General features: G+C 34.6%; 2 protein-coding genes across 10 annotated transcripts in view; one reads left to right on the forward strand and one right to left on the reverse strand.

Annotated features, from left to right (window-relative positions):
• The window catches only part of LOC134531760 (uncharacterized), a 164,788-nt gene that overhangs the window by 103,338 nt on the left and 38,340 nt on the right, over positions 1-23,110 (reverse strand). For 5 of the 6 annotated variants that reach the window (XM_063367641.1, XM_063367638.1, XM_063367637.1 and 2 more), the window contains one exon: positions 9,033-21,257. The exons of the other annotated variant lie outside the window; for it this stretch is intronic. In XM_063367641.1, the coding sequence (XP_063223711.1) occupies positions 20,477-21,257 (781 nt within the window). In that variant the 3' untranslated portion in view covers positions 9,033-20,476. Of the gene's footprint in view, positions 1-9,032; positions 21,258-23,110 lie in introns of those variants that run through there. 6 annotated transcript variants of the gene reach the window in all.
• The window catches only part of LOC134531762 (Y-box-binding protein 1), a 68,140-nt gene that overhangs the window by 21,922 nt on the left and 23,108 nt on the right, over positions 1-23,110 (forward strand). For all 4 annotated transcript variants that reach the window (XM_063367646.1, XM_063367650.1, XM_063367648.1 and 1 more), the window contains exons 3-4: positions 6,785-6,818; positions 8,869-9,130. In XM_063367646.1, coding sequence (XP_063223716.1) covers positions 6,785-6,818; positions 8,869-9,130 — 296 coding nt within the window. The remainder of the gene's footprint in view (positions 1-6,784; positions 6,819-8,868; positions 9,131-23,110) is intronic.

The following is a 23,110-nucleotide window of genomic DNA, read 5'->3' on the forward strand; positions in this document are numbered from 1 at the left end:
CAAATCAGTGATCTACAGGTAGTAACTTAATTGCTCCCTCACAGCCTCGTGTCTTTTCGTTGTAATGATCTTCCTATATTGTACCTCCCCTTTTTGTTTCCGGTAACATTCACATTTTTTATTCTGATTTATTTATACATCAAACAGGTTACAAGAAAGCTTTTATGCACTTACAATTTTCATTTTATTTGTCTAGCTCATAGAGTGTATTAGTACAGTTAAGCAATTGGTAAATATTCAAAATTTTATACGTAGGAAAGTTTTCATGGAAACGTTAAAAGGAAAGTAAAGAGACTCGTTAACTGGAAGCATTTTATGTTAGCCATAAAACAGTTAGTGTGGGAGTAGATTACAGAAGAATGAGCGTGTTTGGAATTAGTTGGTAATAGGATCTGTAGAATGAGGAGGAAAAGTGTGATGCAAATGCAGGTCTACTACTGTAGGCCAGAATGATCCTTTTTTTAATAGTGTTTTCCCTGAGAGTTTATATAAATACTTAACAGCAGTAATTATTGGGAGCTGGAATTGTGCTGAGGTCAGCCAGGCTGTGATGTGTGTTCCATGCACGTGTGTTGGGCTATTCCTTTATTTGCTTACTTTTCCTAGATCTTTTAATAGTATAAAAAAAAGTAGCTTTCTGTTCACTTATGTCTTTTAAACTACTCAATGAATTTTGATGCAGTTTTCAACATCATTTAGAGAATTTCTTACAGAAAGTTTGTGTGTATAATACATTCATATTAAATTTAAAGATGGTAAGAGAAATTTTGATGTTTTGAAATCAAGTCGTAGAAAGATGCATTTCGGATCTTGCATGTCTTAACAGGAATGTTCAATCTTTTTGTCAGCGAGTTTCAATTATTTACAAAAACATAAATTTATACACTGTTACTGAAAAGCAACTTCCTAGGTTTCAGCCGCATCACGATTTCCTTGTGTTTATTGTCATCTTAACATTTAAGTCTTCATTTTTTTCCAACATGCTTCTTCTGTGTAGACATTCAGGTTCGAAACCTGTAGACAGGCTGGCAGAATGTTGGATAAGCGAAAATTTGGGACAATAGAGAGGTGTTAAGAGAAAACCTAGTAAAAGTCTAACTATGTTATGTTACACATTAAAAATCAAGTAATCATATTTTACAACAAAACAACAGGTTAAAATAACTGGAAAAACAGTTTGGGCAACAAATTAGTATTAATTAGTTGCAGTTGAATTGGGAGCAAAAAAAATGGACTTAACTCACACTATCAGTTCTTATTGTGTGATGCACAGTTAAAATGCCTTGGCATGCGTGCGTGCGCGCGCACACACACAGAGCTGTCTAGATAATCAAAGGGGCTAGAGGCAGATAATTTTGTTGGTCTTCTCCTTCTCATTACTTAGTGTACAAAATCCTCAATTTAAAAATAATCTAAAGACTAATAGTTACCAGCCATAATTGTAAATGTGATCTGCATGTATCAAATAACTTGTAAGGTTACCAGTAAATTCTATTAGCATTAGACGTGTAATTTACATTCCTATGAAGGTACACTCGAGCATTTAGAAATATCTCAACACTCAACTGGGCCCCAAGGTTCTTGGGTTCCCCTCTTTTGATGGCTCTGTTCTCACAAATACAAAATAGGCATTAACTGTTACATTTGGCTCAGGAGCACTGGGTGCAGTCAAATTCTGGTCAAACAATTCTGTGGCTTGATTCTTAAAGGGCCAATGTCAAAAATAACAGTTCCGAGATATTAAGCTCTGAATATATGGTTTATTCTTAAAATATTAATGGCAAAGAAACTATGCACACCAATGTTATGATACTTCCCCAAAACAAACTAGAGTCCATGACGAGTATAGTACACCAATTCCAACTTCTCTAGACACATTAAAAAAAAAAAATTTTGATGACATTGGCACTAATTAATATTCTTCTCCACCATGTTTATTCTCTCACATTATGCTCAGTAAAAAACAGAAATAAATACATGTATTACATTTTAGCACAATAAAACAACAAACAAAATAAGCACATCCATTGTATCCACAAGGTTTTGGTTAGTATTAAACAGGTCTAACTTTCACTTTATTCAGTGTCTGTTTCATCTTCTTCACTGTCATCGGGGAGATACCCACCGGTAAGCTCAGAGGATGGTGTGAGTCCCTTCAGGAATGACTCATAAAATTGAGGACTGTTGGGATGAATGTAAGGTAAGAGAGACTTCAAATCATTTACCTTCTCTACCGGAAGTGGTAATGGCATACTTGAAATAGGACTTAAGGTTGGAAGCGTATTCCTTTTCTTTTGCCTTCGTGACAGATCAAGTGTCTTGAATTGTTCATCTTCTTGGAAAGAATATTCTACATTTACTGTTGTGTTTTTCTTTGTTTTCTCAATTACCGCATATATTGTATCAGCCTCCATATGAGTATGGCCAGGCTCTAGGAATTTATGATTGATGATCAGTGTTCTACCTTGAATGTTTACAGTTTTCACATGAGTCAGTAACATTACGGCCACGTAAATGTTGCGATTTTGTCCAGGACAGGAATCGCTATACTTATTCACTTCTTTTTTGCATCAGGTATACTCTGCAGATACTTGTATAAACAGGATGAAATTTCTTGTCCACCTCTTGCAACAGCTACGTCATCTACAAAAAATATTACGAAACCACAAACCTACATCGATTTGACTTTATATCCAAATTAGGGCTGTCACTGACAACAACCCATCTTCATCGACGGCTTACCATTCAGAATTATCCATATGGTCTAACAACACTAATAAAAAACTGCCTGACAACCATTCATCCTGAAGATGCCGATGCTTCTTCATCGAATAAATCAAGGACGGATCGTCTTGAAAAAAGAAAAACATGCCGTTATTGCCCATACCAGAGGGAGAGGAAGACTAATTACAAGTGCGTGCAGTGCAACACTCCTAATTGCTTGGAATGCTCAATGAAAATATGCAAGAGATGTATCACATTTGTAATATTATTTAAACATTCATTTACTTTGTGTATTTTTGTGACATGAATTTGTCATCTAAATTTTATATTTCATATGTTTATAATTAGAAAAGTTTTTTTCTATTTAATTTTGTTTTATAAATATGTTCCTGACTTACTTCATAAAATATCGTGAAATATATACATATTATATATGAATGCACAAGAAAATACATTCAATTGTAAATGTTTCTTTAAAAACCTGGTAATTCACATATATTTTAAAGTATGAAAATACCTAAAAAAATTATACTGGTCTGACGGACCGGTGTTCCGCTTAACTGATAAAAAAGCGATGTTCCGTGCAGAGGGTTAAATTGTTCCTTCCTCTGTAAACAACTTACCAACCTTCCACAGTAAAAAAAAAATAAAGTTTAAGAAGGGGGTTGATAAAGCGATATGTAGTATTGCCAGGCACACATGATCTGGAAAAAGGGGGGGGGGGGGGGGTAAAAAGAAAGTCTCCAACTTCTGTGCCCAATAGAGCACCCTGTGTTTTTGGGTCATAGTATATTTTAATTGGTGTGGAGCTTATGCAGGTAAATAAACAAGGTGTTCAAAAATCCAGTTAATCAGAAAAAATCAATTTTTTTCTAATTTCAGTAAATAATTTTTCAGTCTTTTTTTTTTCCCATCTAAATTTAGTGAAAGAAAGGTTAAGTAAGATAAATCAATACCTACATATGGGCATGAATGTGATGCCTTGATTTTTGAGTGTTAGTATGTTTTGTAGGAAATTATTATTTTTAGTCATCTTTATTTCCTATTTTGTTAACTTCAAAATTTGATTCAAACACAAAATTTATTGATTCACAAATACCTTGCTGCAATTATCTGATGTTATACACATCCTTATACATATCATACACACACATACATATCATACACACACACTAACTAGCTGGAGTACTCACGCTTCGCTACATCAGTCTACAGGCAGAATACACTCGCATTGCACATTATACATGCCCCTTTTCATGTGGGTGCCCGTAGACATGGAAACGAAGAAAGCATTTTAATGAAAGAATGTAATTTCATCAAATCTTGCTCATCTTTTGTGGTATATTACAGCACCGCTCATGTGTTATCTAGTGCAAGGGCCACTAAACTTTTATACGAATGAACTTGAAATGGTAGCTCACCTTATATTTGTTACACATGGTTGTGAAAAAAGTGGTTTTATTGATATAAAGTGAATTGTTTTTGCATATGTTGGTTAAAAAAAAATGCACAGATAATGAATGGTTGCCTGTCAACAAATCTTTGATTGGTTTAAGCGGTTCCTGTATATAAGGGAGAACTACTTTGCCTGCAGCACAACACATACCATTTGCTTCATCACTCCATTTTTGGCATAGCACATAGGGCACATTATATTCATCTCTCGAATTTTAACAGTACTTGAGCATAATCTATATTTGGATCGTAAATGAAAGCTGATCTATTCCCATGAGCTTCAATTCAATTACACACTCTAGTTGTAGATATTCGTTGTCTTTCTGCCGCTAGGCGCTGCGATAGCTCAGCATTAGTCTCTTTAGTTTGGGCCCGTGATGTCCTCATGTTCTGGCCAGCAAGCCTCTGTGGACATTCGGTGCTAGTCTGCCTATCACGTGCTTCATAGACATGCTGTCTAAAGCTAACGAGTTGCTGTGAGCGTTCAAAGCTAGATTCCCTAGCATGGACCTGTGATCATATGTTTTTGCTGACAAGCCATTGCGAACATTTGGTGATGGTCTCCCCAGCACGAGCTTGCGAAATGTAATCTCTGCAATTCCCCAAATGCTGTGTGGTTTCAGAAGACTCTTCGTTTGCTGCTCTCATCTGAGATGTAATTCATGAGATTTGTGATTTTCTTTTAGGCATGTTGTCATTATTATACAGTTGCAATAACTATAACTTTACACAAAAATTGACACAACTCTTTACAGAAAACTTTACACAAAGCTTCAATAAGGTTAGAACTAACCTAAATCACTTAGGGATAATGTAGCTTCCTATTAGTGAAAGAATTGTTGTAATAGGCTCATAGTTTCAGAGATTACCCCCTACATCCAAACTAAAATTTACAGAGAGGTACACCCCCCACAAACAAGTACGATATGCATAAAGCTATGTTTATTTGTCAAACTTTAATAATTTATTGTCTTTTTTTTAGGATTAGTATTTGAAACAAAATTTTTAAAGGAAATTTTAAAAGTTATTAACTTAATCACTTTTTAACTACAAGTAAACAGAAATGAATATGTTTACTTGGTAAATAGCAGTGCATAATGTTTCAATAAACTTGCTTTGAATTTATATTTATAATGATATTTCCCAAAATATTTATGATAGTAAATGTTTTCATTATTTATTCATATAGTGTGGCCAGTAATTGTAAATGTTGATTGCAGTATAAAGTATTGGTATTATCGGGATATCGGAAAAGAAGGTAACGGAACAGCTCTAATTTTCACACAGGTGAGAGTGTTAGTGAACTCTTGAAAATGTTAACAGACTTGCAAGCTTGTGGTGCAGCTGTTTAAATAGTGATGTGTCATGCTGTGTGGCAGTGCGGAACTGGTTTGGGGCAGCATTTGTTTGTGTAGCCTGTGTGCTGTTTAAAACTGGCTATTGTTTCTTTTCCTTCGTTAATTCCCTATCTTCTTGAATAGCCAATGTTTCCTGGTTGAAACATTAGTCTATTAGTGCAGTTTCTTCTTGGTTTAGTAGTGCAGTATTTCTGAATGCTGAAATTGTACTGTAATGAAATATCATTCTTGCTATATCTAGAAGACTAAAAGATATTTATTTATATTTCATAACCACAATAAACATTTTATAAGATACAATTTGCGAAGGTCATTAATAGTACATACTAATATCTGTAGCAGACTTTTTTTTGTTGTGCTTGGTAAATCACTGTTTCTCATATCAAATACAATATTTCAAACAGTTGCTTAACAATGACATACTGATTGACCCTAGAAGCTATCAAAACATGAATAATGTACAATGTTTTTACTTAACTCATTGGCAGACTTCTTATTTTAAATCTCAGTACCACTGCCGTATGTTTTAAGTCATGAGGCTTTTGTAGCATAATATTAATGGCTAATAGGTTGTTTGTTCATTGCTGAGTTTCGGGCTACTGAAAATTCTGGGAAATGTATATTGTTTTAGATGTTATATGTATAAATTAAATGCTACATACATACAAACATACACAAGGTGAATCTGAATTTGGCAAGCTTCGGCTACAAGTTCATCATTTAAAAATAAGTTGAAACATACAAGTTATAATTTAAAATACTTCAAGACTGGTAAATGTTTTTATTGTGAATGTTTGAGATTGAATTTAATGTGGCATACTGTCTGAATGATATTTAATTTAGCAAAATTTTACAACCACAGCATTATTTGTTCCTGTCATAAAATTATTTCACTCATTTTTCGAGAGTTAAAAGTTTTGTAGTTGTAGTAGAACTTTGCTCAGTTAAACATCCAGATTAGTGTTACTTATTTATTCAATACTTTCTCTATTCAAAGGTGTATAGATACCAGGCTTGTGAAGCACTTTGGACAATGTTTTGTATATGTTTTCAACATTTTACAAAATGATCCTGTACCTAATATTTTTTTTGTTGAATTCAGATTCATCCTATATACTGTCTATGGATAACTGAAAAAATGTTAAATATAGGTACTGCATATGTATTTATTTCTTTGAAGTGATAAGTTTGGGATCTTGTCTCCTAAATAAATGGTGAAAGTTATTATTGTTTTCTTTAATTTTCAGGAATGACACCAAAGATGACGTTTTTGTCCATCAAGTAAGTATTACTTAATTTTATTTAAATGATAAAGTTTGTTAAATAAATTATTATATAAACTCTAGGCGTTCTAGGGGAAATATAATGTAGCATAGGTAAGAGATAACAAAATGTGTTGCTAAGGGATGTCACTATGGTCTGCAATGCTTAATGGTGCACCTTAAGTGCAACACCTCATACTTTAGTACCACCAAATCGGTGCACAGAGCCTTGGGATACGATTGAAATCAAAAACTGTAGTCACCGGTTCCTTGAACTTATTGATTTCATTGCTACACTATTTGAACTAGTCACCTTCCGGATATTAAACAAGCAAATGAATGAATTAGATTGTGTAACATTTCGTCATCGGGGTCATTGTACAAGTCAAGGGGTGATATCCGGTTTAACCCTGCCGGGATCAAGTCCGGACCGCTTCGATGGGAGGCCAGTGATGTGGCCACTAGCCGCAAAAGTCCCGAAGTGACTTATAAAAGTTTATTTATCCAGTGCACATTGATCTTTGGTCTTAAATATGCTGGGATTTCATTTAACAATAATATCAAATTTTCATGTTTATCTGTATATATATATTTTTTACTCAGTGAGGTGTGGCAGTGGTCATGGCCATTGAGAGAAATCAAGGCCCGGGGTCAAATAATTTTGTCGGACCCTCTCCCTGTTTAATGTACAACTTTTCAAACCTCAAAATTAAAAAAAAAATAGAACGAAGACTAAACGTAATTGTGGCCATAACTTAAAATTTAATCTGTGGGTATCACATAACTTGTAAAGTTTCCTATGAATTATATAACAACAGACAAATTTTTGTCCTATCAGGGTAAACCTAAGCATTAAAAAAAATCTCAAACTCAACTGGGGGTCCTGTGGTGTCTAGGCCCCGGGCATTTTGCCCTGTCTCCCTTCCCCCCTGTCTCGACAACCCTGGCAGTGGTAGAACACCGGATTCAAGTTTAGTACGACCTTGGTTCGAGCCTTGGACAAACCATTCTGATTCTGTTTTTGTGTGTGTGTGTGTGCGCACATGATCTTCTGAGCTCAGTTTAGGCTGATGCTGGATAGTCCCTCACCATGGACAATGGAGACTTGCTTCCTCAATTGCTGTGTATATAAAGCACATACTTTAAAAAAATTAACCCACTTTAGGCCACACTATAAGAAAACACACTGTACCATTTATCTGGTGCGGTTGTGATGGTGTCAGCATTTTTTAGCTTAGCTGTCATTGCTGGTGTAACATGTAACAAATGTTCAAGGTATGGCATCTGATACTTAGTATATCATTGCCTAGTTTCTAACGGAGGATATGGTAAAAAAGAAGTATACTAATTGTAATGCTAATTCTTTCTCTCCCTTCCCCTCCCCCTTTTCTTGTCCCAGCACTTTGCATAACTTTAACTAAATCATTCAGCTGTTCTAGAAAATTGTTTCATCAGAATTATTCTTTACTGTGCAGGTATATAATTGACTCTTTAATCTATGTATTATTTTTGTACATAACTGCATAAACTTAATTTTGGGCATTCTTGCATTCATTTATTTAATTTTTATAAATTTAGATAAACTTTTTTTTTTGTTAGAAATATAAATTATTACTTCCTTGGTAATGTCTGGCCCATGCAAAGCCAATTTTTTTTTATAACTTTCTAAGGTAAGATGAGCTGCTTGATTAATGTTTTAGCTACGTGGATATTTCTCTGAAGTGCATGATTTGTTACAATCTCTCTGTAAAGGCCAGAAAAATTCTCTGATTAATTTCACGATCGGTTGAAATTGAAACCCTTTTACCTTTATGACTGGCCCATAGCTGGTCTGGAGGACTGTGAGCTAATGAGTAACTCAAAGAAGCAAGGAATTCCTTTCACTCCAGCTGATAACGGCTTATGAAACAGGAGCCATTCATCATGTGATGTTTGCCTGCATGTTGAGGACTGTGAAGTCTATCCTGGAGGTCGCTGAAACTGCTAATTTCCAGCCCCTGTCTTTGTTGTGTGGTTGTTGGGATAATTAACATATGGTGCATGTATTCTTGTTTCTTGTGTTTCAACAGTCTGCCATTACGAAAAACAACCCCAAGAAGGCAGTCCGCAGCGTTGGCGACGGGGAAGTGGTGGAGTTCGACGTGGTCGTCGGGGAGAAGGGCAACGAGGCTGCCAACGTAACAGGCCCCAACGGGGAGGCGGTGAGGGGTTCTCCGTATGCCGCAGACAAGCGACGCGGCTACCGCCAGTGGTACTATCCTCGCCGTGGTGGTGGTGTTGGTCCCGGTATGCGCGGGCCTCCTCCTCGCAGGCCGCGGGACAACGGGGAAGGTATGTGCAGAACTCTGTGCGTGATTGGATGGTTATTTCTTAATATGTATTGTTCAGATCCCAACAATACTTTATCAGCTCATGACTTTTACATACAGATCAACACTTGAAACATTATGCTGAATGCCAAAATATTGTTTTAAGTTTTATAAATATTTACGCTCTTTGATTTAAGAAAGAAATAAACACTCTCAATATTGTTTTAAGTTTTAAAAATATTTTATGCTCTTTGATTTAACAAAGAAATAAACACTCTCAAAAAATATTCACTGGTTTTAACTGTTCTTATTCTTCCTGGCCGAAATTTCACAGAGCACAATGGCAGCCACTATCCACCCCAAACACTTATATGCGTCCTTCACAATCACCATTATCAAGTTCTTCACTAATAAAACAATTAACTTTACAGGGTACGTGTGTACAGGCGGTAATGTGGTTATGTTCGAATGAATATTAGATTTCTACTTTAAAATACATTGTTTTATACGGAAAAGATACCTACACAAAGCTCTCGGAATCCAATAGCGGGACCAAAAATATCATGCGACGTTTACGCGAGAGGTTTTTCATCCAAATTTTTACGCCCTAAAATATAGGTGCGACGATATGTGATAAAACAGGGTATTTCAGTTCAGCACAGACAGTAAAGAACACACACCTACTGTACATATGTTTATAAACAGTGTTTATCAATTACTATTAGTTTTCAGATAATTTTTTTCTACAGCAAGTATTAGAGTGATTTTAGAATAAGTTAATAAAAATAAATAAAGAATTTACGAGTAGGGAGGTAGGTTTGCAACTCAAAATTCATAATGTGTAGATTACTGTGATTGAAAGTGTCTCTTATAAAGAATTTAAAGCTATGAACATAGATCAGTTAACAAAGATGAGAATTTTGTTTATGTTAATAATTATTATTGTCATTTGTAAACCTTTTTTTATCTTAGGCTGCTGTTAAAGTAATTTTAGTTGTGTCCTTATACAGTCCATTATTTATACAGATGCTGTCTTTTCTTAAAATTTGACTGTTGATTGCGACTCACATAGTTTAAACAACATACAAGAACTACTAATTATATTAAGGAAAAAATACTTTTATAACAGAAGTAATATAGTCTTACAGAAATTTATTTTTATTTAAATGTTCCTTTTAGTTTTATAAAATATTTTAAGGTTGATGTTTATTATTCCATTTATACCTTAATAGAACCAGACTTCAAAGTGAGGCTGACCCCTACTTTCGGATGTCACCTCCGCCAAAAATAAAAAATTAAAAAAAAATTCATCTACATCAGAATCATTTTCACTAACTTGTTTTTCTATATCCTTTGCCACTCGCATGTTTCTGAATTTTTGAAGTCAAGAGGTTTACCGGTCAAAGCAGTGCTTTTCTTAGATAATGCACCGTCTCATCCAAATGAAAACGAGTTGAAATCAGCAGATGGAAACATTTTTGTATCCTATTTGCCTCCAAATGTGACTGCGCTCATTCAGCCAATGAATCAAGGTGTAATTGTAACATTAAAGAGGCATTACCGACGAGAACTATCAAAATTACTGCTGGAGGAAGATAGGGCAATGGTTCAGTTTTGGAAAAACATGAACTTAATGGAAGCAATTTATCTTGTTTTTAAGGCGTGGGGAATGGTCTCGAAAGTAAACATAGTCAGATCTTGGAGGAAGTTGTATTGTGACATTGAAGGTTCAGCTGATAACTTTCACAGCTTTTAAAAAGAAGACATTGAGACGGAAAGCTTTGCTGAGTCGCTTCAATCGACTATAAAAAACAATGAGCAATTTGCTCATGTTCATAAAGAAAACATAGAGGAATGGCTACAAACTGACGTCTTGCTTCCTGGGTATGAAATTAAAAGTGATGATGACATTGTCAGTTCGAACACATGCGCGGCCGCCGATGTCAGTTCAAGTGATGAGGGTGACTGGGAAGATTTGACTCCAGCAAAACGTGTGAATCTGCAAACTGCATTAGTCAACAGAAACACTTTTACAGTTTATGGAACAGGAAGAAGATACAGTGAAACCTCTATTTAACAAATCTCAAGGGACCAAAATTTGTTGTGTTTGTTGTAAAGGGGTTTGTTAAATGGAGGTTTCGCACAATATATTTCTAGTCATCATAAAGGTTCACATAAATGGCTAGAACTGTCTTTCTGACTTTAATACGATATGAGGAATTAACCATGAAAAAGTACATAGAATACACTTGTTTAATGGCCAACCATTTGATGCTTGGAAATTATTTATTCCCATCCCCAGTGCTTACTGGCGTGCCTTTTCTTGTAAAATCGGCCCAGAGACGTTGACGTTGGATGCCCTAGCCTCTATTAACCAGTCAAAAAGTATCTTGTCCAAATCATCATTCTTACATACTCACACGTTTTCGATTTGTCCTTACCAGAGAAGCGTTGTTTTCGATCTGTTCCTGGTTGGATAATATGGTCGAAAGTGTAGACGCCGGGATGTTGAAACGTTTAGCTATATCACTTTTTTTCCCACCTTCATCAACTGCATTTAACATTTCTAATTTTATTTTAACGTCAATCTGTCGCCACTTTTTAGGATTAGAATTCATTTTACAGTAGTAACGTGTTGATATCCGTAACTATGTTTGGAAATAAATAAACAGTGAAAGCTAAAAAAACGGAAATTTAACTACACCATAGTTAAAAATATTTGCGTGTGCGCATCTTTAACCATAGAAACGCAAAATATACTAGTTCGTTTTGCCAGAGCGATGGTACGAGAGGTTTCCGCCACTAGCGCTAAATGTTCCCGCCATTTTGAACAAAGTGTAGCATGTATACACGACGTCTGTTATCCATGATGCTTTGTTTATTTATTTTCTTCCGCGATGGTGCATATTATTTTAAGGTTATACACACGTATTTTTAAGCAGTGAATGCAAAAAAATTAGTGGATGTCTTGTAGGAGATGTTTAGTTTTGTGTGTTTTTCAAAAGCGGCAGTTCGTTGTAAAGGGAATTTCACTATTTCGGAACAAATAAAATTCGGTATTTAGAGGTTAAAACAGCATTGATCTTATGGCGGTTCGGCGGGACCAAAATTTTATTTCGTTGCATGGGGTTTTTGTTAAATAAAATATTCGTTAATGGAGGTTTTACTGTAGTGAGTTCTCAGATATTCAAACATTAAGAAAAGTAAGTTTAAACATCAAACGAAAAATAAACAAGTCACGACAGAAAAAAGTAACAGACTTCTTTAAAAAAACTGTACGAGACTTAACATATTTTCCTTAAAATGCTTAAAATGTGTTCAAAGTTCTAAACATCTAGTTTTATAATGTTCTTAAGATAACTTTTGTAAAAGTTTGTACCGAATTCCTTTGTTTTAAATTGCAAACCACTCCACTTCAACTCCGCACTGTGAATGTGAGTCACGCTGTAGGCGCCAGTAAATCATTCTTCTTGGTGACAGTGACGACAGTAGTGACAAAAATAGTGATTCAAGTCTGGAAGGGATAGCACCACTGCCAGATAGTGATTAGGTGAGTATCAAATCGTAACACTATCATATTGTTGTCTTACGTTACGGTGCTATTTTATCGATTATTCAAAAAATAAACATGGTTAGCTTTTGTGTCCTGAACGGTAACGGCACCATTTTCTTGTTATATTACTTCTCCCTTATTTTATTAGCACCGACTGTACTGAAGTGTGTGTTTTGCAACGAGTGCTTGACACGCAAGATAAATTCAGCCTCTCACTTGCTGACGCGGCGCAGTGATACGACGGTATTTGTTTATTTCAAAACTCGGCTAAGAGTGAACAGAGAATAGATGTAATGACCCCTCACGGTTCCAGAGATTAGGGTCGTTATAGAGAGGTGGTCGTTATACGATTTCCGACCCATCTGCAACCCTATTTCATAATAGGCCGTTTTTGCACCAATTCCACGTTCAGCAATCTAAAAATAAAAAAATCTAACATTTAAAATTCATATAAATAAAGGGGGATAAAAACACAGTGAATTATACGAGACAGAGACACCGTTTCAAAACCATATCTCGAAAAAAATTTTAAAGGCAGTCGTTCTGTAAAACAATAACCTGCCCGAAGGTGTTACTGACAACAGAGCAATGAGTGAAGTGTGGCAGCGTCGCTTACGAGCGATGAAAAGTATGCGTGACCTTGGCAGCTATCAGCTGTCTTGGGCCCTCGGACTGGCCGGGCGGCTAGCCACACACCTCAGTGCAAAAACGACTCGCTACCCACGTCTCCGCACATGAAAGACTTAAAAACCACTTCTGTCCAGCACTAAGCAGCCCGCTTATATGTCAACAATGCACACGCACACAAAGCATGTGTATATTTATATGTAATCTCCGAATGTCTACAGATGGCTGTCTGTGGGCTAATGACCTTTGAGGCAAGCATGACTCGGCTAACTGCGATTTTCGATTATCCGACTCACTCGTCCCCTTCATTAACACGGATAATCGGGGTTCTACTGTATTTAGATGTTACATGTGACAGGGCAACATACAATTGGCTGTATGAAAAGCATTGAGTGGTTAAGTTAATTCCAGCAACTTTTAAAGTTTGATCTTGTGCTTTATTAATATTCATCCCAAATTCTAATTTAATTGTAAATTGGAGCAGTTTGAACTGAGAAGGAAATTCTGAGGGTATCATCTGTATTCTTGGTATCAGAACAGTTTCACCAGTTTCGTAGCCAGTTATTATTTCACATTCAATCAAAACATTTCTTAAATTAACTATTTTGAGTCTTGTACTGTTGCTTAGTTTAGGTGGGTTAAAATTTTGTAGTAATATAATAGGTGAACATACTTTTAATATTAATTTGTGAGGAGGAATTTCGTGAGGCATCAAAGAATTAAAAAATTCAAATGTATAATGTACTGCCTCCCTATCCACGACTGTGTCAACTGAGTAGTATATTTGTGATGATGCTTTAATATTTAAAAGAATCAAATCATTTTACTAACTTGCTCATTTGTAGGTGATAGTATAGCCCAGGGTTGCCGTTTTTACGAATTTTATCCGTTTTCACTGATATGTATTTTGGAGTTACACCGGATTAACGAATAAGCACTTCGAATCACTGATATTTTAATTGACGAACGCACAAACATAAATATTTACTTACTGCTCCCGCTTCACTTCATAGATAACATGTCATCAAGAGACACTTCACTTTGCTACGTCGTTTCAGTTTTTCTAAGATAAACAATTCACGCTCTACCTTTTATGTCTGGAAGCATTTTTTTATTTCACGGATGAAAGTATACCGTGCATCGTAATATCTATGACAGTTGTTTTAGACACCGTATTCTGTTTCTCTCTTCTGCGTGATGGTGCGTTCGTGCGTGTAACGGAACACGCCCAGTAATATTTGTGCGAAGTGATATCTGTGACGGTGTTTTTACAGTCTGTGTTGTTATACCATGCAATCATGATTTCTATGATGGAAACAGTTTGTTGTTAATTTTAAAGAAATTGTTACGTACAAAAAATTCGGCTTGCATCTTTGTGGGGATTGTAATTGAAAGAAATGGAAAGAAAATGCAAGGCATCTCCAGATCAAACGCTGTATAAACAACGATATAAACGTGAGTGGGAAGAATGAAAGTGGCTGAAACCCGGTAAAACGGTCGCTGTTGTTTAGAAATGCCAATGTTGAATGCATTGTTGCACTGCCACAATAGAACAAAAAATTTGGGGCTAGAATTCAAACCCACTGAGCTGAGAAAAAAAGCTAGGAACCTGAAGAAGTCAAGCAGTTGGAGTGTTCAGGCAAGAAATGCCTGCAAATATGTCATAGTCTGTGTGTATATTTTTAAAGTGATTTTTGTGAGAACCTCATACTGGTACTTAACTCTTCACATGTAAACTTATCCGTTTTTGAAGTGACAACGTCTAATAAATCGATGAACGCTGGCTGCACGCACGAAAAAGTGTCCCACTACGGATGTCCCACTACGTATGTGTCCTGTTTGCTCATTGTACGCATGCGTGGCATCTCTCTTCCACTCGATTGGAACAACCATCGATTTGACTTTTCAATCATATTTTCGTCATTTGAATTATTAATATTATGTAATTTAACGATTGTCCACCAATTTTCAGCCCAATAGGTACAGTTATTTAAAAGTAATGTTGAATATTCAAATACGTTTTGAACCAACAATGGTGTTGTACAGTTACACATAATAATTCAAATTACACCCGTGATATTTTGCACAATGTTTTAAAAAATATTGTAACACATTATAAATAAGTTTGGTGTATTTGGCATGCGTATTTGTTATAAAATTGTGTTATAAAAACGAAATAATATTATTCCCCTACTGTGAACAAAATTTTTATAAACTGTATATACCATCTGAAACTATATTTCAAGCATGACCTCGTGGCCTGGCGGTCAGCACCGCTAACTTCCAATCAAAAGGTTGTCGGTTCGAAACCCGGCAGCTGCGGAATTTTTTTTTGTACTTGTAAAAATAAATACAGCGCACGCAACATTTCAAAAGTAATAAATATATTTGAATTAATGAATGCAAATAAAAGTAAATTTATTAATTAAATTGTACATTTCATTTCACTCCTTTGTATCCATACAAAATAGTGATAATTCAATAAAAATGATTTAATGTTATTCATAAAAGTATGCAGAGGTAGATTTTATCATACAAAAGATAGAAAAATTAAAAAAAAAATTTCTTCCTCAAAGAATATAATATTTTTAATGCCTAACTGGTTTGGTTGCAAAAACCTATTACGGCTCAGTCTCAGACCGAATATATTTCCTTTTCTTCTGGATCAATCATTTCATCAATGTTTTGTTATGACGTTGTCACGTTAAACTATCGTCCGTAAACCGACTTTACAGACAACCAATTTTTTATCTACATTCATTATTATTATTATTATTTTAATTAGGTTTATGCAACTGGAATGAAGGAAAAGCTATTTTTGAAGAAATATGCTTATAATACTTTGTTTTCTCCTGTGTCTTAGCTGTAAAAAAAATTTGGCGTGAATGAAAAACCTGTTTACAGATATTTTCTTCTTACAGGATTTTTTATAGTCTAATACAGGATTTTAACCATTCTTGGTGGCATCCCTGGGTCAGAGGTTATTTTTTATTTTTGGCCAATACAGATTACATGTCATTGTAATAAAGAGGCCAGGTTTTCCATAATTTGTCACGTATGTCATTGCATCTTGTATCTTTTCTTGTATATACCTTGGTCCTCCAGTAAACGATGATGGCAGTATTATAATTTGCCCAAGAATATCGCTATGTTCATTGAATGCAAAGCGTCCTCTAAATGAACATAATTTTCAGCACGTAATTTTGTTTGTAACGTATAAATGCCAAATATTCCAATACAATTTTAGCATATTGAGCTACCACATATTAAGAGGCCGTGTCAGTAAATGTTTATTTCCAATATTCTGCCCTAGAAGTTCTCTCTTTTAACAGTGAGATTTAGTGGCTTATTCAACCGAAGGAACTGTAGCCGCAGCGCGTGATAAAACTACTATACCCTTATCACAGGATTAGTGGGAAGGTTGACAGCTCCACTTACTCGACGAAAAATGTATCTGGTTCCTCGACAATCTGAGAGGATGACAATCTGACCGGCGGCTCACTAGGAAATTGCGGATGCAGGGATTCAGAATCAAGAAACCTCACTTATACAACTATAGTATGAGTCAAATCTAAAAATTTTAATACTTTAAACGTATCGGAATACAATTAATCTTCAAACATATGGTAATTATTCTTTATCTGGATGTAATATTCCGTGAAAAATAATGTTAGTTGACATTAAAAAGTATACGAAATTCATCATGTAACGTTTTAAAAGGATAACATAAATTCATATGCTTAGATATTGCATATGCATTACACACAATCCAAATACAATCTCACTTAAGTCAGGCTAATTTTTTACAATGCACCATCATACAGTTTAACAGAGGTAGGAGAACCTCTTATCGACTTTGTTTCAAAGAATTTAAATTTACAAATATTACTATTTATCTTATTACGATATGTACCTTTATGAATACAATTTTACAAAAAAAATATTGAATTGATTACATTACACTTTAACATTACACAAAACTAAAACACAAACAAAACCTAATTTTATATATTGCTGTAGCATATTAGAAAGACGAAATAACTTACAAGACTAACATTAAGAGGGCTGCATTACAAATTTACTTTACAGAGGAGAAAATATCCTTTTAAGATATGTCATTACCTCATTGATTACATAATACTGCCGTTGATGTGATCGTAGATATAAAGTATTGAAAAAATATATTCCATTATGTTTATTTAGAAAACGTTATTGCTTATAGATGCTCATTATTTAAATAATAAAGATTCTTTTACTTTTATGTACTGAACAAACAAACTACTTATAAGTTAATAAGAATAAGCTTAGTTGAGTAACATCTTCCATTTGTATTGAATTCAATGTACATATCGAAAATCATGCACAATGAATGCAACTGATTGAATTCAATAAATATTTGATATTGTGAAACGGCCATAATGGTGATGTAGATAATTATAGATGCTCACATGCATCGTGAGAGTCCGTATAAAGCCTATTACAATTCTATAAGTATACATTAAAATACTTTTAAAATATACATGTGTAATATAATTAAAACTTGTTTAAGTAAGATCATCACAAAAAATGAAAATCATTCAACAGTAAGTTATGTTTTATAAGATTTTAACAAAACACACATACCATAATAGAATATTAATCATGCCACATAATTCAACACAAAATACTCATTCCAGTAGGTGCTACGTAAAAATTACTTCTATTTTTATGCTAATAACTTTGCATTGTTTTATATACCTATATCATTATTTCTAACTTTTAATATTCTCTACACATTAACTGAAATTAATTATTTACAGAGTCTTAGCGAATGTTGGTCTGTACCACATACAGTTCGTACGATATCTCTACGTGAAACACATACAGTTCATTATTAGTAATTTCAATTATATTTCCATCAAAATAATGAAATTAGTATAGGGCCTAGGTTGTTCACTGTTAATTGAGTACTTCTGAATTATTTTCATTGTGAGTTAACATACATACCAAATGCCATTATTCCAGTAAAGTTACAAAGAAGACAACAAGATAATATAAGTATGTAGGTATGTAGTACCATATTTTAAACCCCTATTAAATGAATAATAACTCAATCTCTATTCTGGACTATTAAGTAATAATTTTTATTACTGTTATTTGTAACTTAAATAAAATCGCAACTAACAAATTAGTAAAATATATAATTACGTGCGATATAGTGTGACGTTTGTACTTGGACGGCAAACGAATATAATAAAATGTCTATGACAATGTTAACTTTACTCATTATTATGGAAGAAACAAAATGGGCAGATAAGCATATTCTACGCTGACATTTAAAAATGCTCAATTCAAAATGAACATTCCCTAGCAAGAAAATTTATTTTATATCACCACAAAAAATCAAACTGTGGCGTAGCCTAATTCATAACATCCTTCGTACAGATTTCTTGGTCTGCTTTTCTGCGCAAGAAGTTTTCCTTTTCTCCTCTTTTTCTTTAATAGCTTGAAGGATGTAAATTGGGTTCCTAATGGGCATCGAGCGGGTATGCCTGGGGTCTACTAATTCTGGAAGCATACAATCCATATAAAAAGACATAAGTTTTTCTTTCATCTGAAAATTCCAGAAATTATCGTCTCGATAAATTTTTTCTATTTTTGAGCCCAATGGAGTCCACAGACAAAAAATACAGTACAATTTCCTGGTAACATGAAGCTGACCCTGAACTTGATAGTAATAAGCATGCTTCTTGTTGATAACACAACATGTGTTTTATCCTTTACATTCCAGAATGTGAATTTTCTAGATAGTATAGCATCGTCAGGAGAAATTTCTTTTGCTGACGATGGACACTTAACTTCAACAAGGCCATCAGAGTCAACAGTTCCATCCGGGGTTGCACCTAAAAATGAATGTTCTGGGTCTACAAATAGTCCACATGGTTTGATTTTGACTGAAAGTATTTTCTCAACTTCTTGAATGGCGTTCATTTCATTTTCTCTTCCCCACAACATGGCATCGGTGTCGAAATTTCCATACAACATACTGACAACAAGTTTGTCGCATGGTGTATAAGGAAGTCGTCTGCAAACTGATCCAAAATTAGAAGCTGTAAGCAATTTCCGACGCACTTCTTTCCATCGCCCACTGTCTCTTTGTAGTAGAGTACCTCTTTCCAACTCTTCACGTTGCTCTGCAGTTGCAGGTAGATTCTTTAGAAACATTGACTTTGCCTCTTCGTAGTCGTCAACTGTCAAGTCAGGCTTCTGCGCACATGGTCCGTAATGCTTATCTTGTGAAGAAATAACTTTTAAGCTAATTGTCTTTCTTTTCTTTGCATTATTTCGGGGTATTTCCAATACTGCTTTCCTTTTGTTTTCAAGTCTTTTCACGTACTTTCCAGGGCTTCTTTCATACATTGTTTTGTGAAGTTTGTAGATAGGAGTATTTGTGTTGTAAGATACGACTGCAGCGTAATTTCTTGCAGAGTAAGCTCTCTTCAGGCAAAAATTCACACGTTTGCCGCCGATGAATTTTGCAACAATCGAGTTAAATTGTTCAACAGAATTGCTGTCCACATCTTTCAAGAGACTTCGTGCATTTCGCAGTATACAGTGACTTACAACATCTTCTATGGTATGCAAAATTCCGCTTTCTTCTAAAAGTGGAACAAAATTGATTTCATTATTCTTGGCTCCATTACAAAAATATTCTGAGCACTCGGAATGTTCACCAAATACATGCTTGGGTCCGTTTTTGAGGTCTTTTCGCAGGCCTACTATTTTTTCGTATTCACTGACATTTTCATTCTGCCAATGACGTACAGCTCCTTTCACGGCACCTCTCATTCTTAAAATATTTGACCCCAGTGCTTTTCTCAGAGATATGTTTTTCAAAGAACTGTTTGTTGTGATGTCTTTTAGTTTGTTACAGTAATTTCTTAAAATATGGTTGCGACACTCTATTTTGTTAACAGTCAAATTTCCATAAGGTCTTGCAGTCACAATGCTATTATAAACACTGCAGTCACCATCTGCAATAAGCGTCCCATATTTCACTCCATACATTTCCACACTTGCTTTAAAACCCTCCAATATAATATCTGCTTCCATACTGCTGGAGCTTCCTGACCAATTTTTGTAACAAATGTGTTCTTTAACTTCTACGCCCATAGCTGCTGCTCGAGCGCACATTGTACAATATTTGTTTCACACACTGATAAACAAAACTTTTCGTGTGTAAAATCCGATGATGGCAGCAACTCCTGAGAGCGAACTATAATTGCTGTTTTTGTATGACCTTTTAGACCACTGACCATCGGCAATGACTGTCAAAACTGGGAATCCATCTTCGTCGACATCGCCTCGTTCCACAGCTAACTGTGCTTCTCGTTGAACTGCAATTCCCATTTCTTTTATTGCAGTTTTTTCCCAGCCATCACTCACTTTGTCATGATATTTAGCATACGTGTTTGCGGACATTGTTGGTATATCCATGGCAGCAGTGAGTTCTTCCAACTGCCTGTGTCCAATGCCAATACAGACTGATCCCGTTACAGCAGCTGTATTTATGTCCATAGAATCACTTTTTGGGTTTTCTGTGTGTAGAGTATCTTGAAAGTTGCACATGTTACATTTCACACTGAAAATTGAATTGAGACCTCTTCTTGCTTCATTTGTGATAACTAAGTTTTGTATGCCACATCCTAGTGGTCCATGATTACACAAAACTTTTAGTCTGTTAAAAAAATAATCAATGTCAGTTATCCTTCTTCCAGATATTACAAACGACGCTTCAGTATCCACATTGCTACCATCTGGGGTAACTTGTTGCTGTTCCGACTGACACTTATTAGTGGAACACGATGCTGCTAGAACTTTCTGTTGTTCAGGTGTTTTTTCAGAAAAATTAGTTGACTGCTGATACTTTTCTGGTGACTTTCGTAAAATACCAGAGAAGCAAGTCTCGGTGCTGTCCCTTTCTTGGAGTCTGAAAAACAAACAGACATGACTCTTCAAAAGCAAAAAAAAAAATAATAATAATAAAGGAACAATGTATTTAGACATAACATTTCTGCTGCACATAAATCTGTAAATTAGGCATCGATATACTTTAAAGCCTGTAATATAAAAAACAATTAAAATTACTGCTAGCACAAGAAGTTATTGCTAGTGAAATATAAAATATCCTAAGCCCGATTTTTCAAACTAATTAATTTTCGCATTTATGCTGGCAGGTTGTTGCAATAGTTTACTTCTGAACTAAACCTGAACCTATGTCTTAGAAACAATGTGTCTAAGGGTAATTTTTAACTGTCCCAGATAGTCACACACGTCAGATGGCATATCAATGTAAAAAAACTGTTTTATACATGCAATAATGCTGTCGCAAAACCATTAGCCAAGTTTCTATATAAAAATTATTTTTACTTTTCTTTTTGTAGAGTGATATAAGTAGACCGTCTCTTCAGTATCATGCACATCAGTTTATGTATTTTTCATTTTTAAAATTGAATTTGACATTTCTTATAAATTATGCTTGACGTAACATAATTTTTTTGTTTAGTATTTAAGTACCTGCTGTTAACATAATTCTTGTAAAAAATATATCCAATTTATTCTTTGATATTTTAGATATTTGGGATGCAGATTGTTTCAATAGAATTTTGCAATTTACACTGTAAATATATATATTTTTAATATAGTTATTTTGTCAAACATCCTTTTACCTATATGTGTTATTCAGGATTCCCACTACATTTCATAAAGAAAGACAGTGATTAATTATGAAAACACTGACTACTCGATAATATAAACTCAGTATTTACAAATGTTATATTTTATTTTCGTAATTGACTGTTGTGCTGAATGTGACTAATTCATTCGCCATGCCACTGCAATATTATTGAAAACACACGATTTGCCTTCAAACAAAATAGTCTTCACGAATGCTTCTGCAGACGTAGCATGACAATCAGCATTTTGGAAGCTGTCGGATGTAATTTAGCAATATACCAGTCATAATCTTACAATAAATAAATTTTGTATCTTATATTTCATCATATCGTTTAGTTGAGATACGATGTGGCGTTACAAAATCATTGAAACTGTTACAGGACTAGCACTTTTTGCTGTCAATGATTCAGTTTCCTCAGTTTTAGGATTTTGTTAATATAATTAGGAAAATGTATGGCACACATCATATCTATTCATTTCGATGTACAACAAAACTTTTGTGATATATATGTTGAAAGTAAAAGACAAAATGAGTGGGGAACAAGGTGGCACATTCGCATTTTGGATGTGATAGTGATCTCAACATAGAAATTTTGAAGCTATTCACCACGTAGTGTTTTATTGTTTCAATGTAATGAACTATAATAAATGAGATGTCGGAATTCATCCATTAAAATAATTACACCATGTCATCATTTGGCCAAATAAAATTTTCAATTTGATCATTCAGTATGGTGGTGCTATGCATGTTCAACAAAATAAATGCTAAATTAACGAAATAACAAAATTAACGCTCACTTCAAACACTCACACACTAGGATGGAACTCCGAATTGTGTCAGTGACAATAAAATAAGAGGCAGTATACATATTATATTTTATTTGTTGCCTGTCGTTCCTAACCTTGTTTCTTAGCCATTTCATTATCTTCAAATATAACATGATAAAACTGCAATTATAACACCAACAGAGCCTAAACTAATTGAACGTTGGATTATTGTGGTCAAGGGAAGATGTAAAGCAATTTCTCATGATAATAAACCTAGAGGGTAAAACTGTTCTCAGCACTGGCATTCTGCACACGACGTTACTTTATGGATATAGCTTT

This window comes from Bacillus rossius, chromosome 5 (assembly GCF_032445375.1).
Source record: "Bacillus rossius redtenbacheri isolate Brsri chromosome 5, Brsri_v3, whole genome shotgun sequence".
Lineage (NCBI taxonomy): Eukaryota > Metazoa > Arthropoda > Insecta > Phasmatodea > Bacillidae > Bacillus > Bacillus rossius.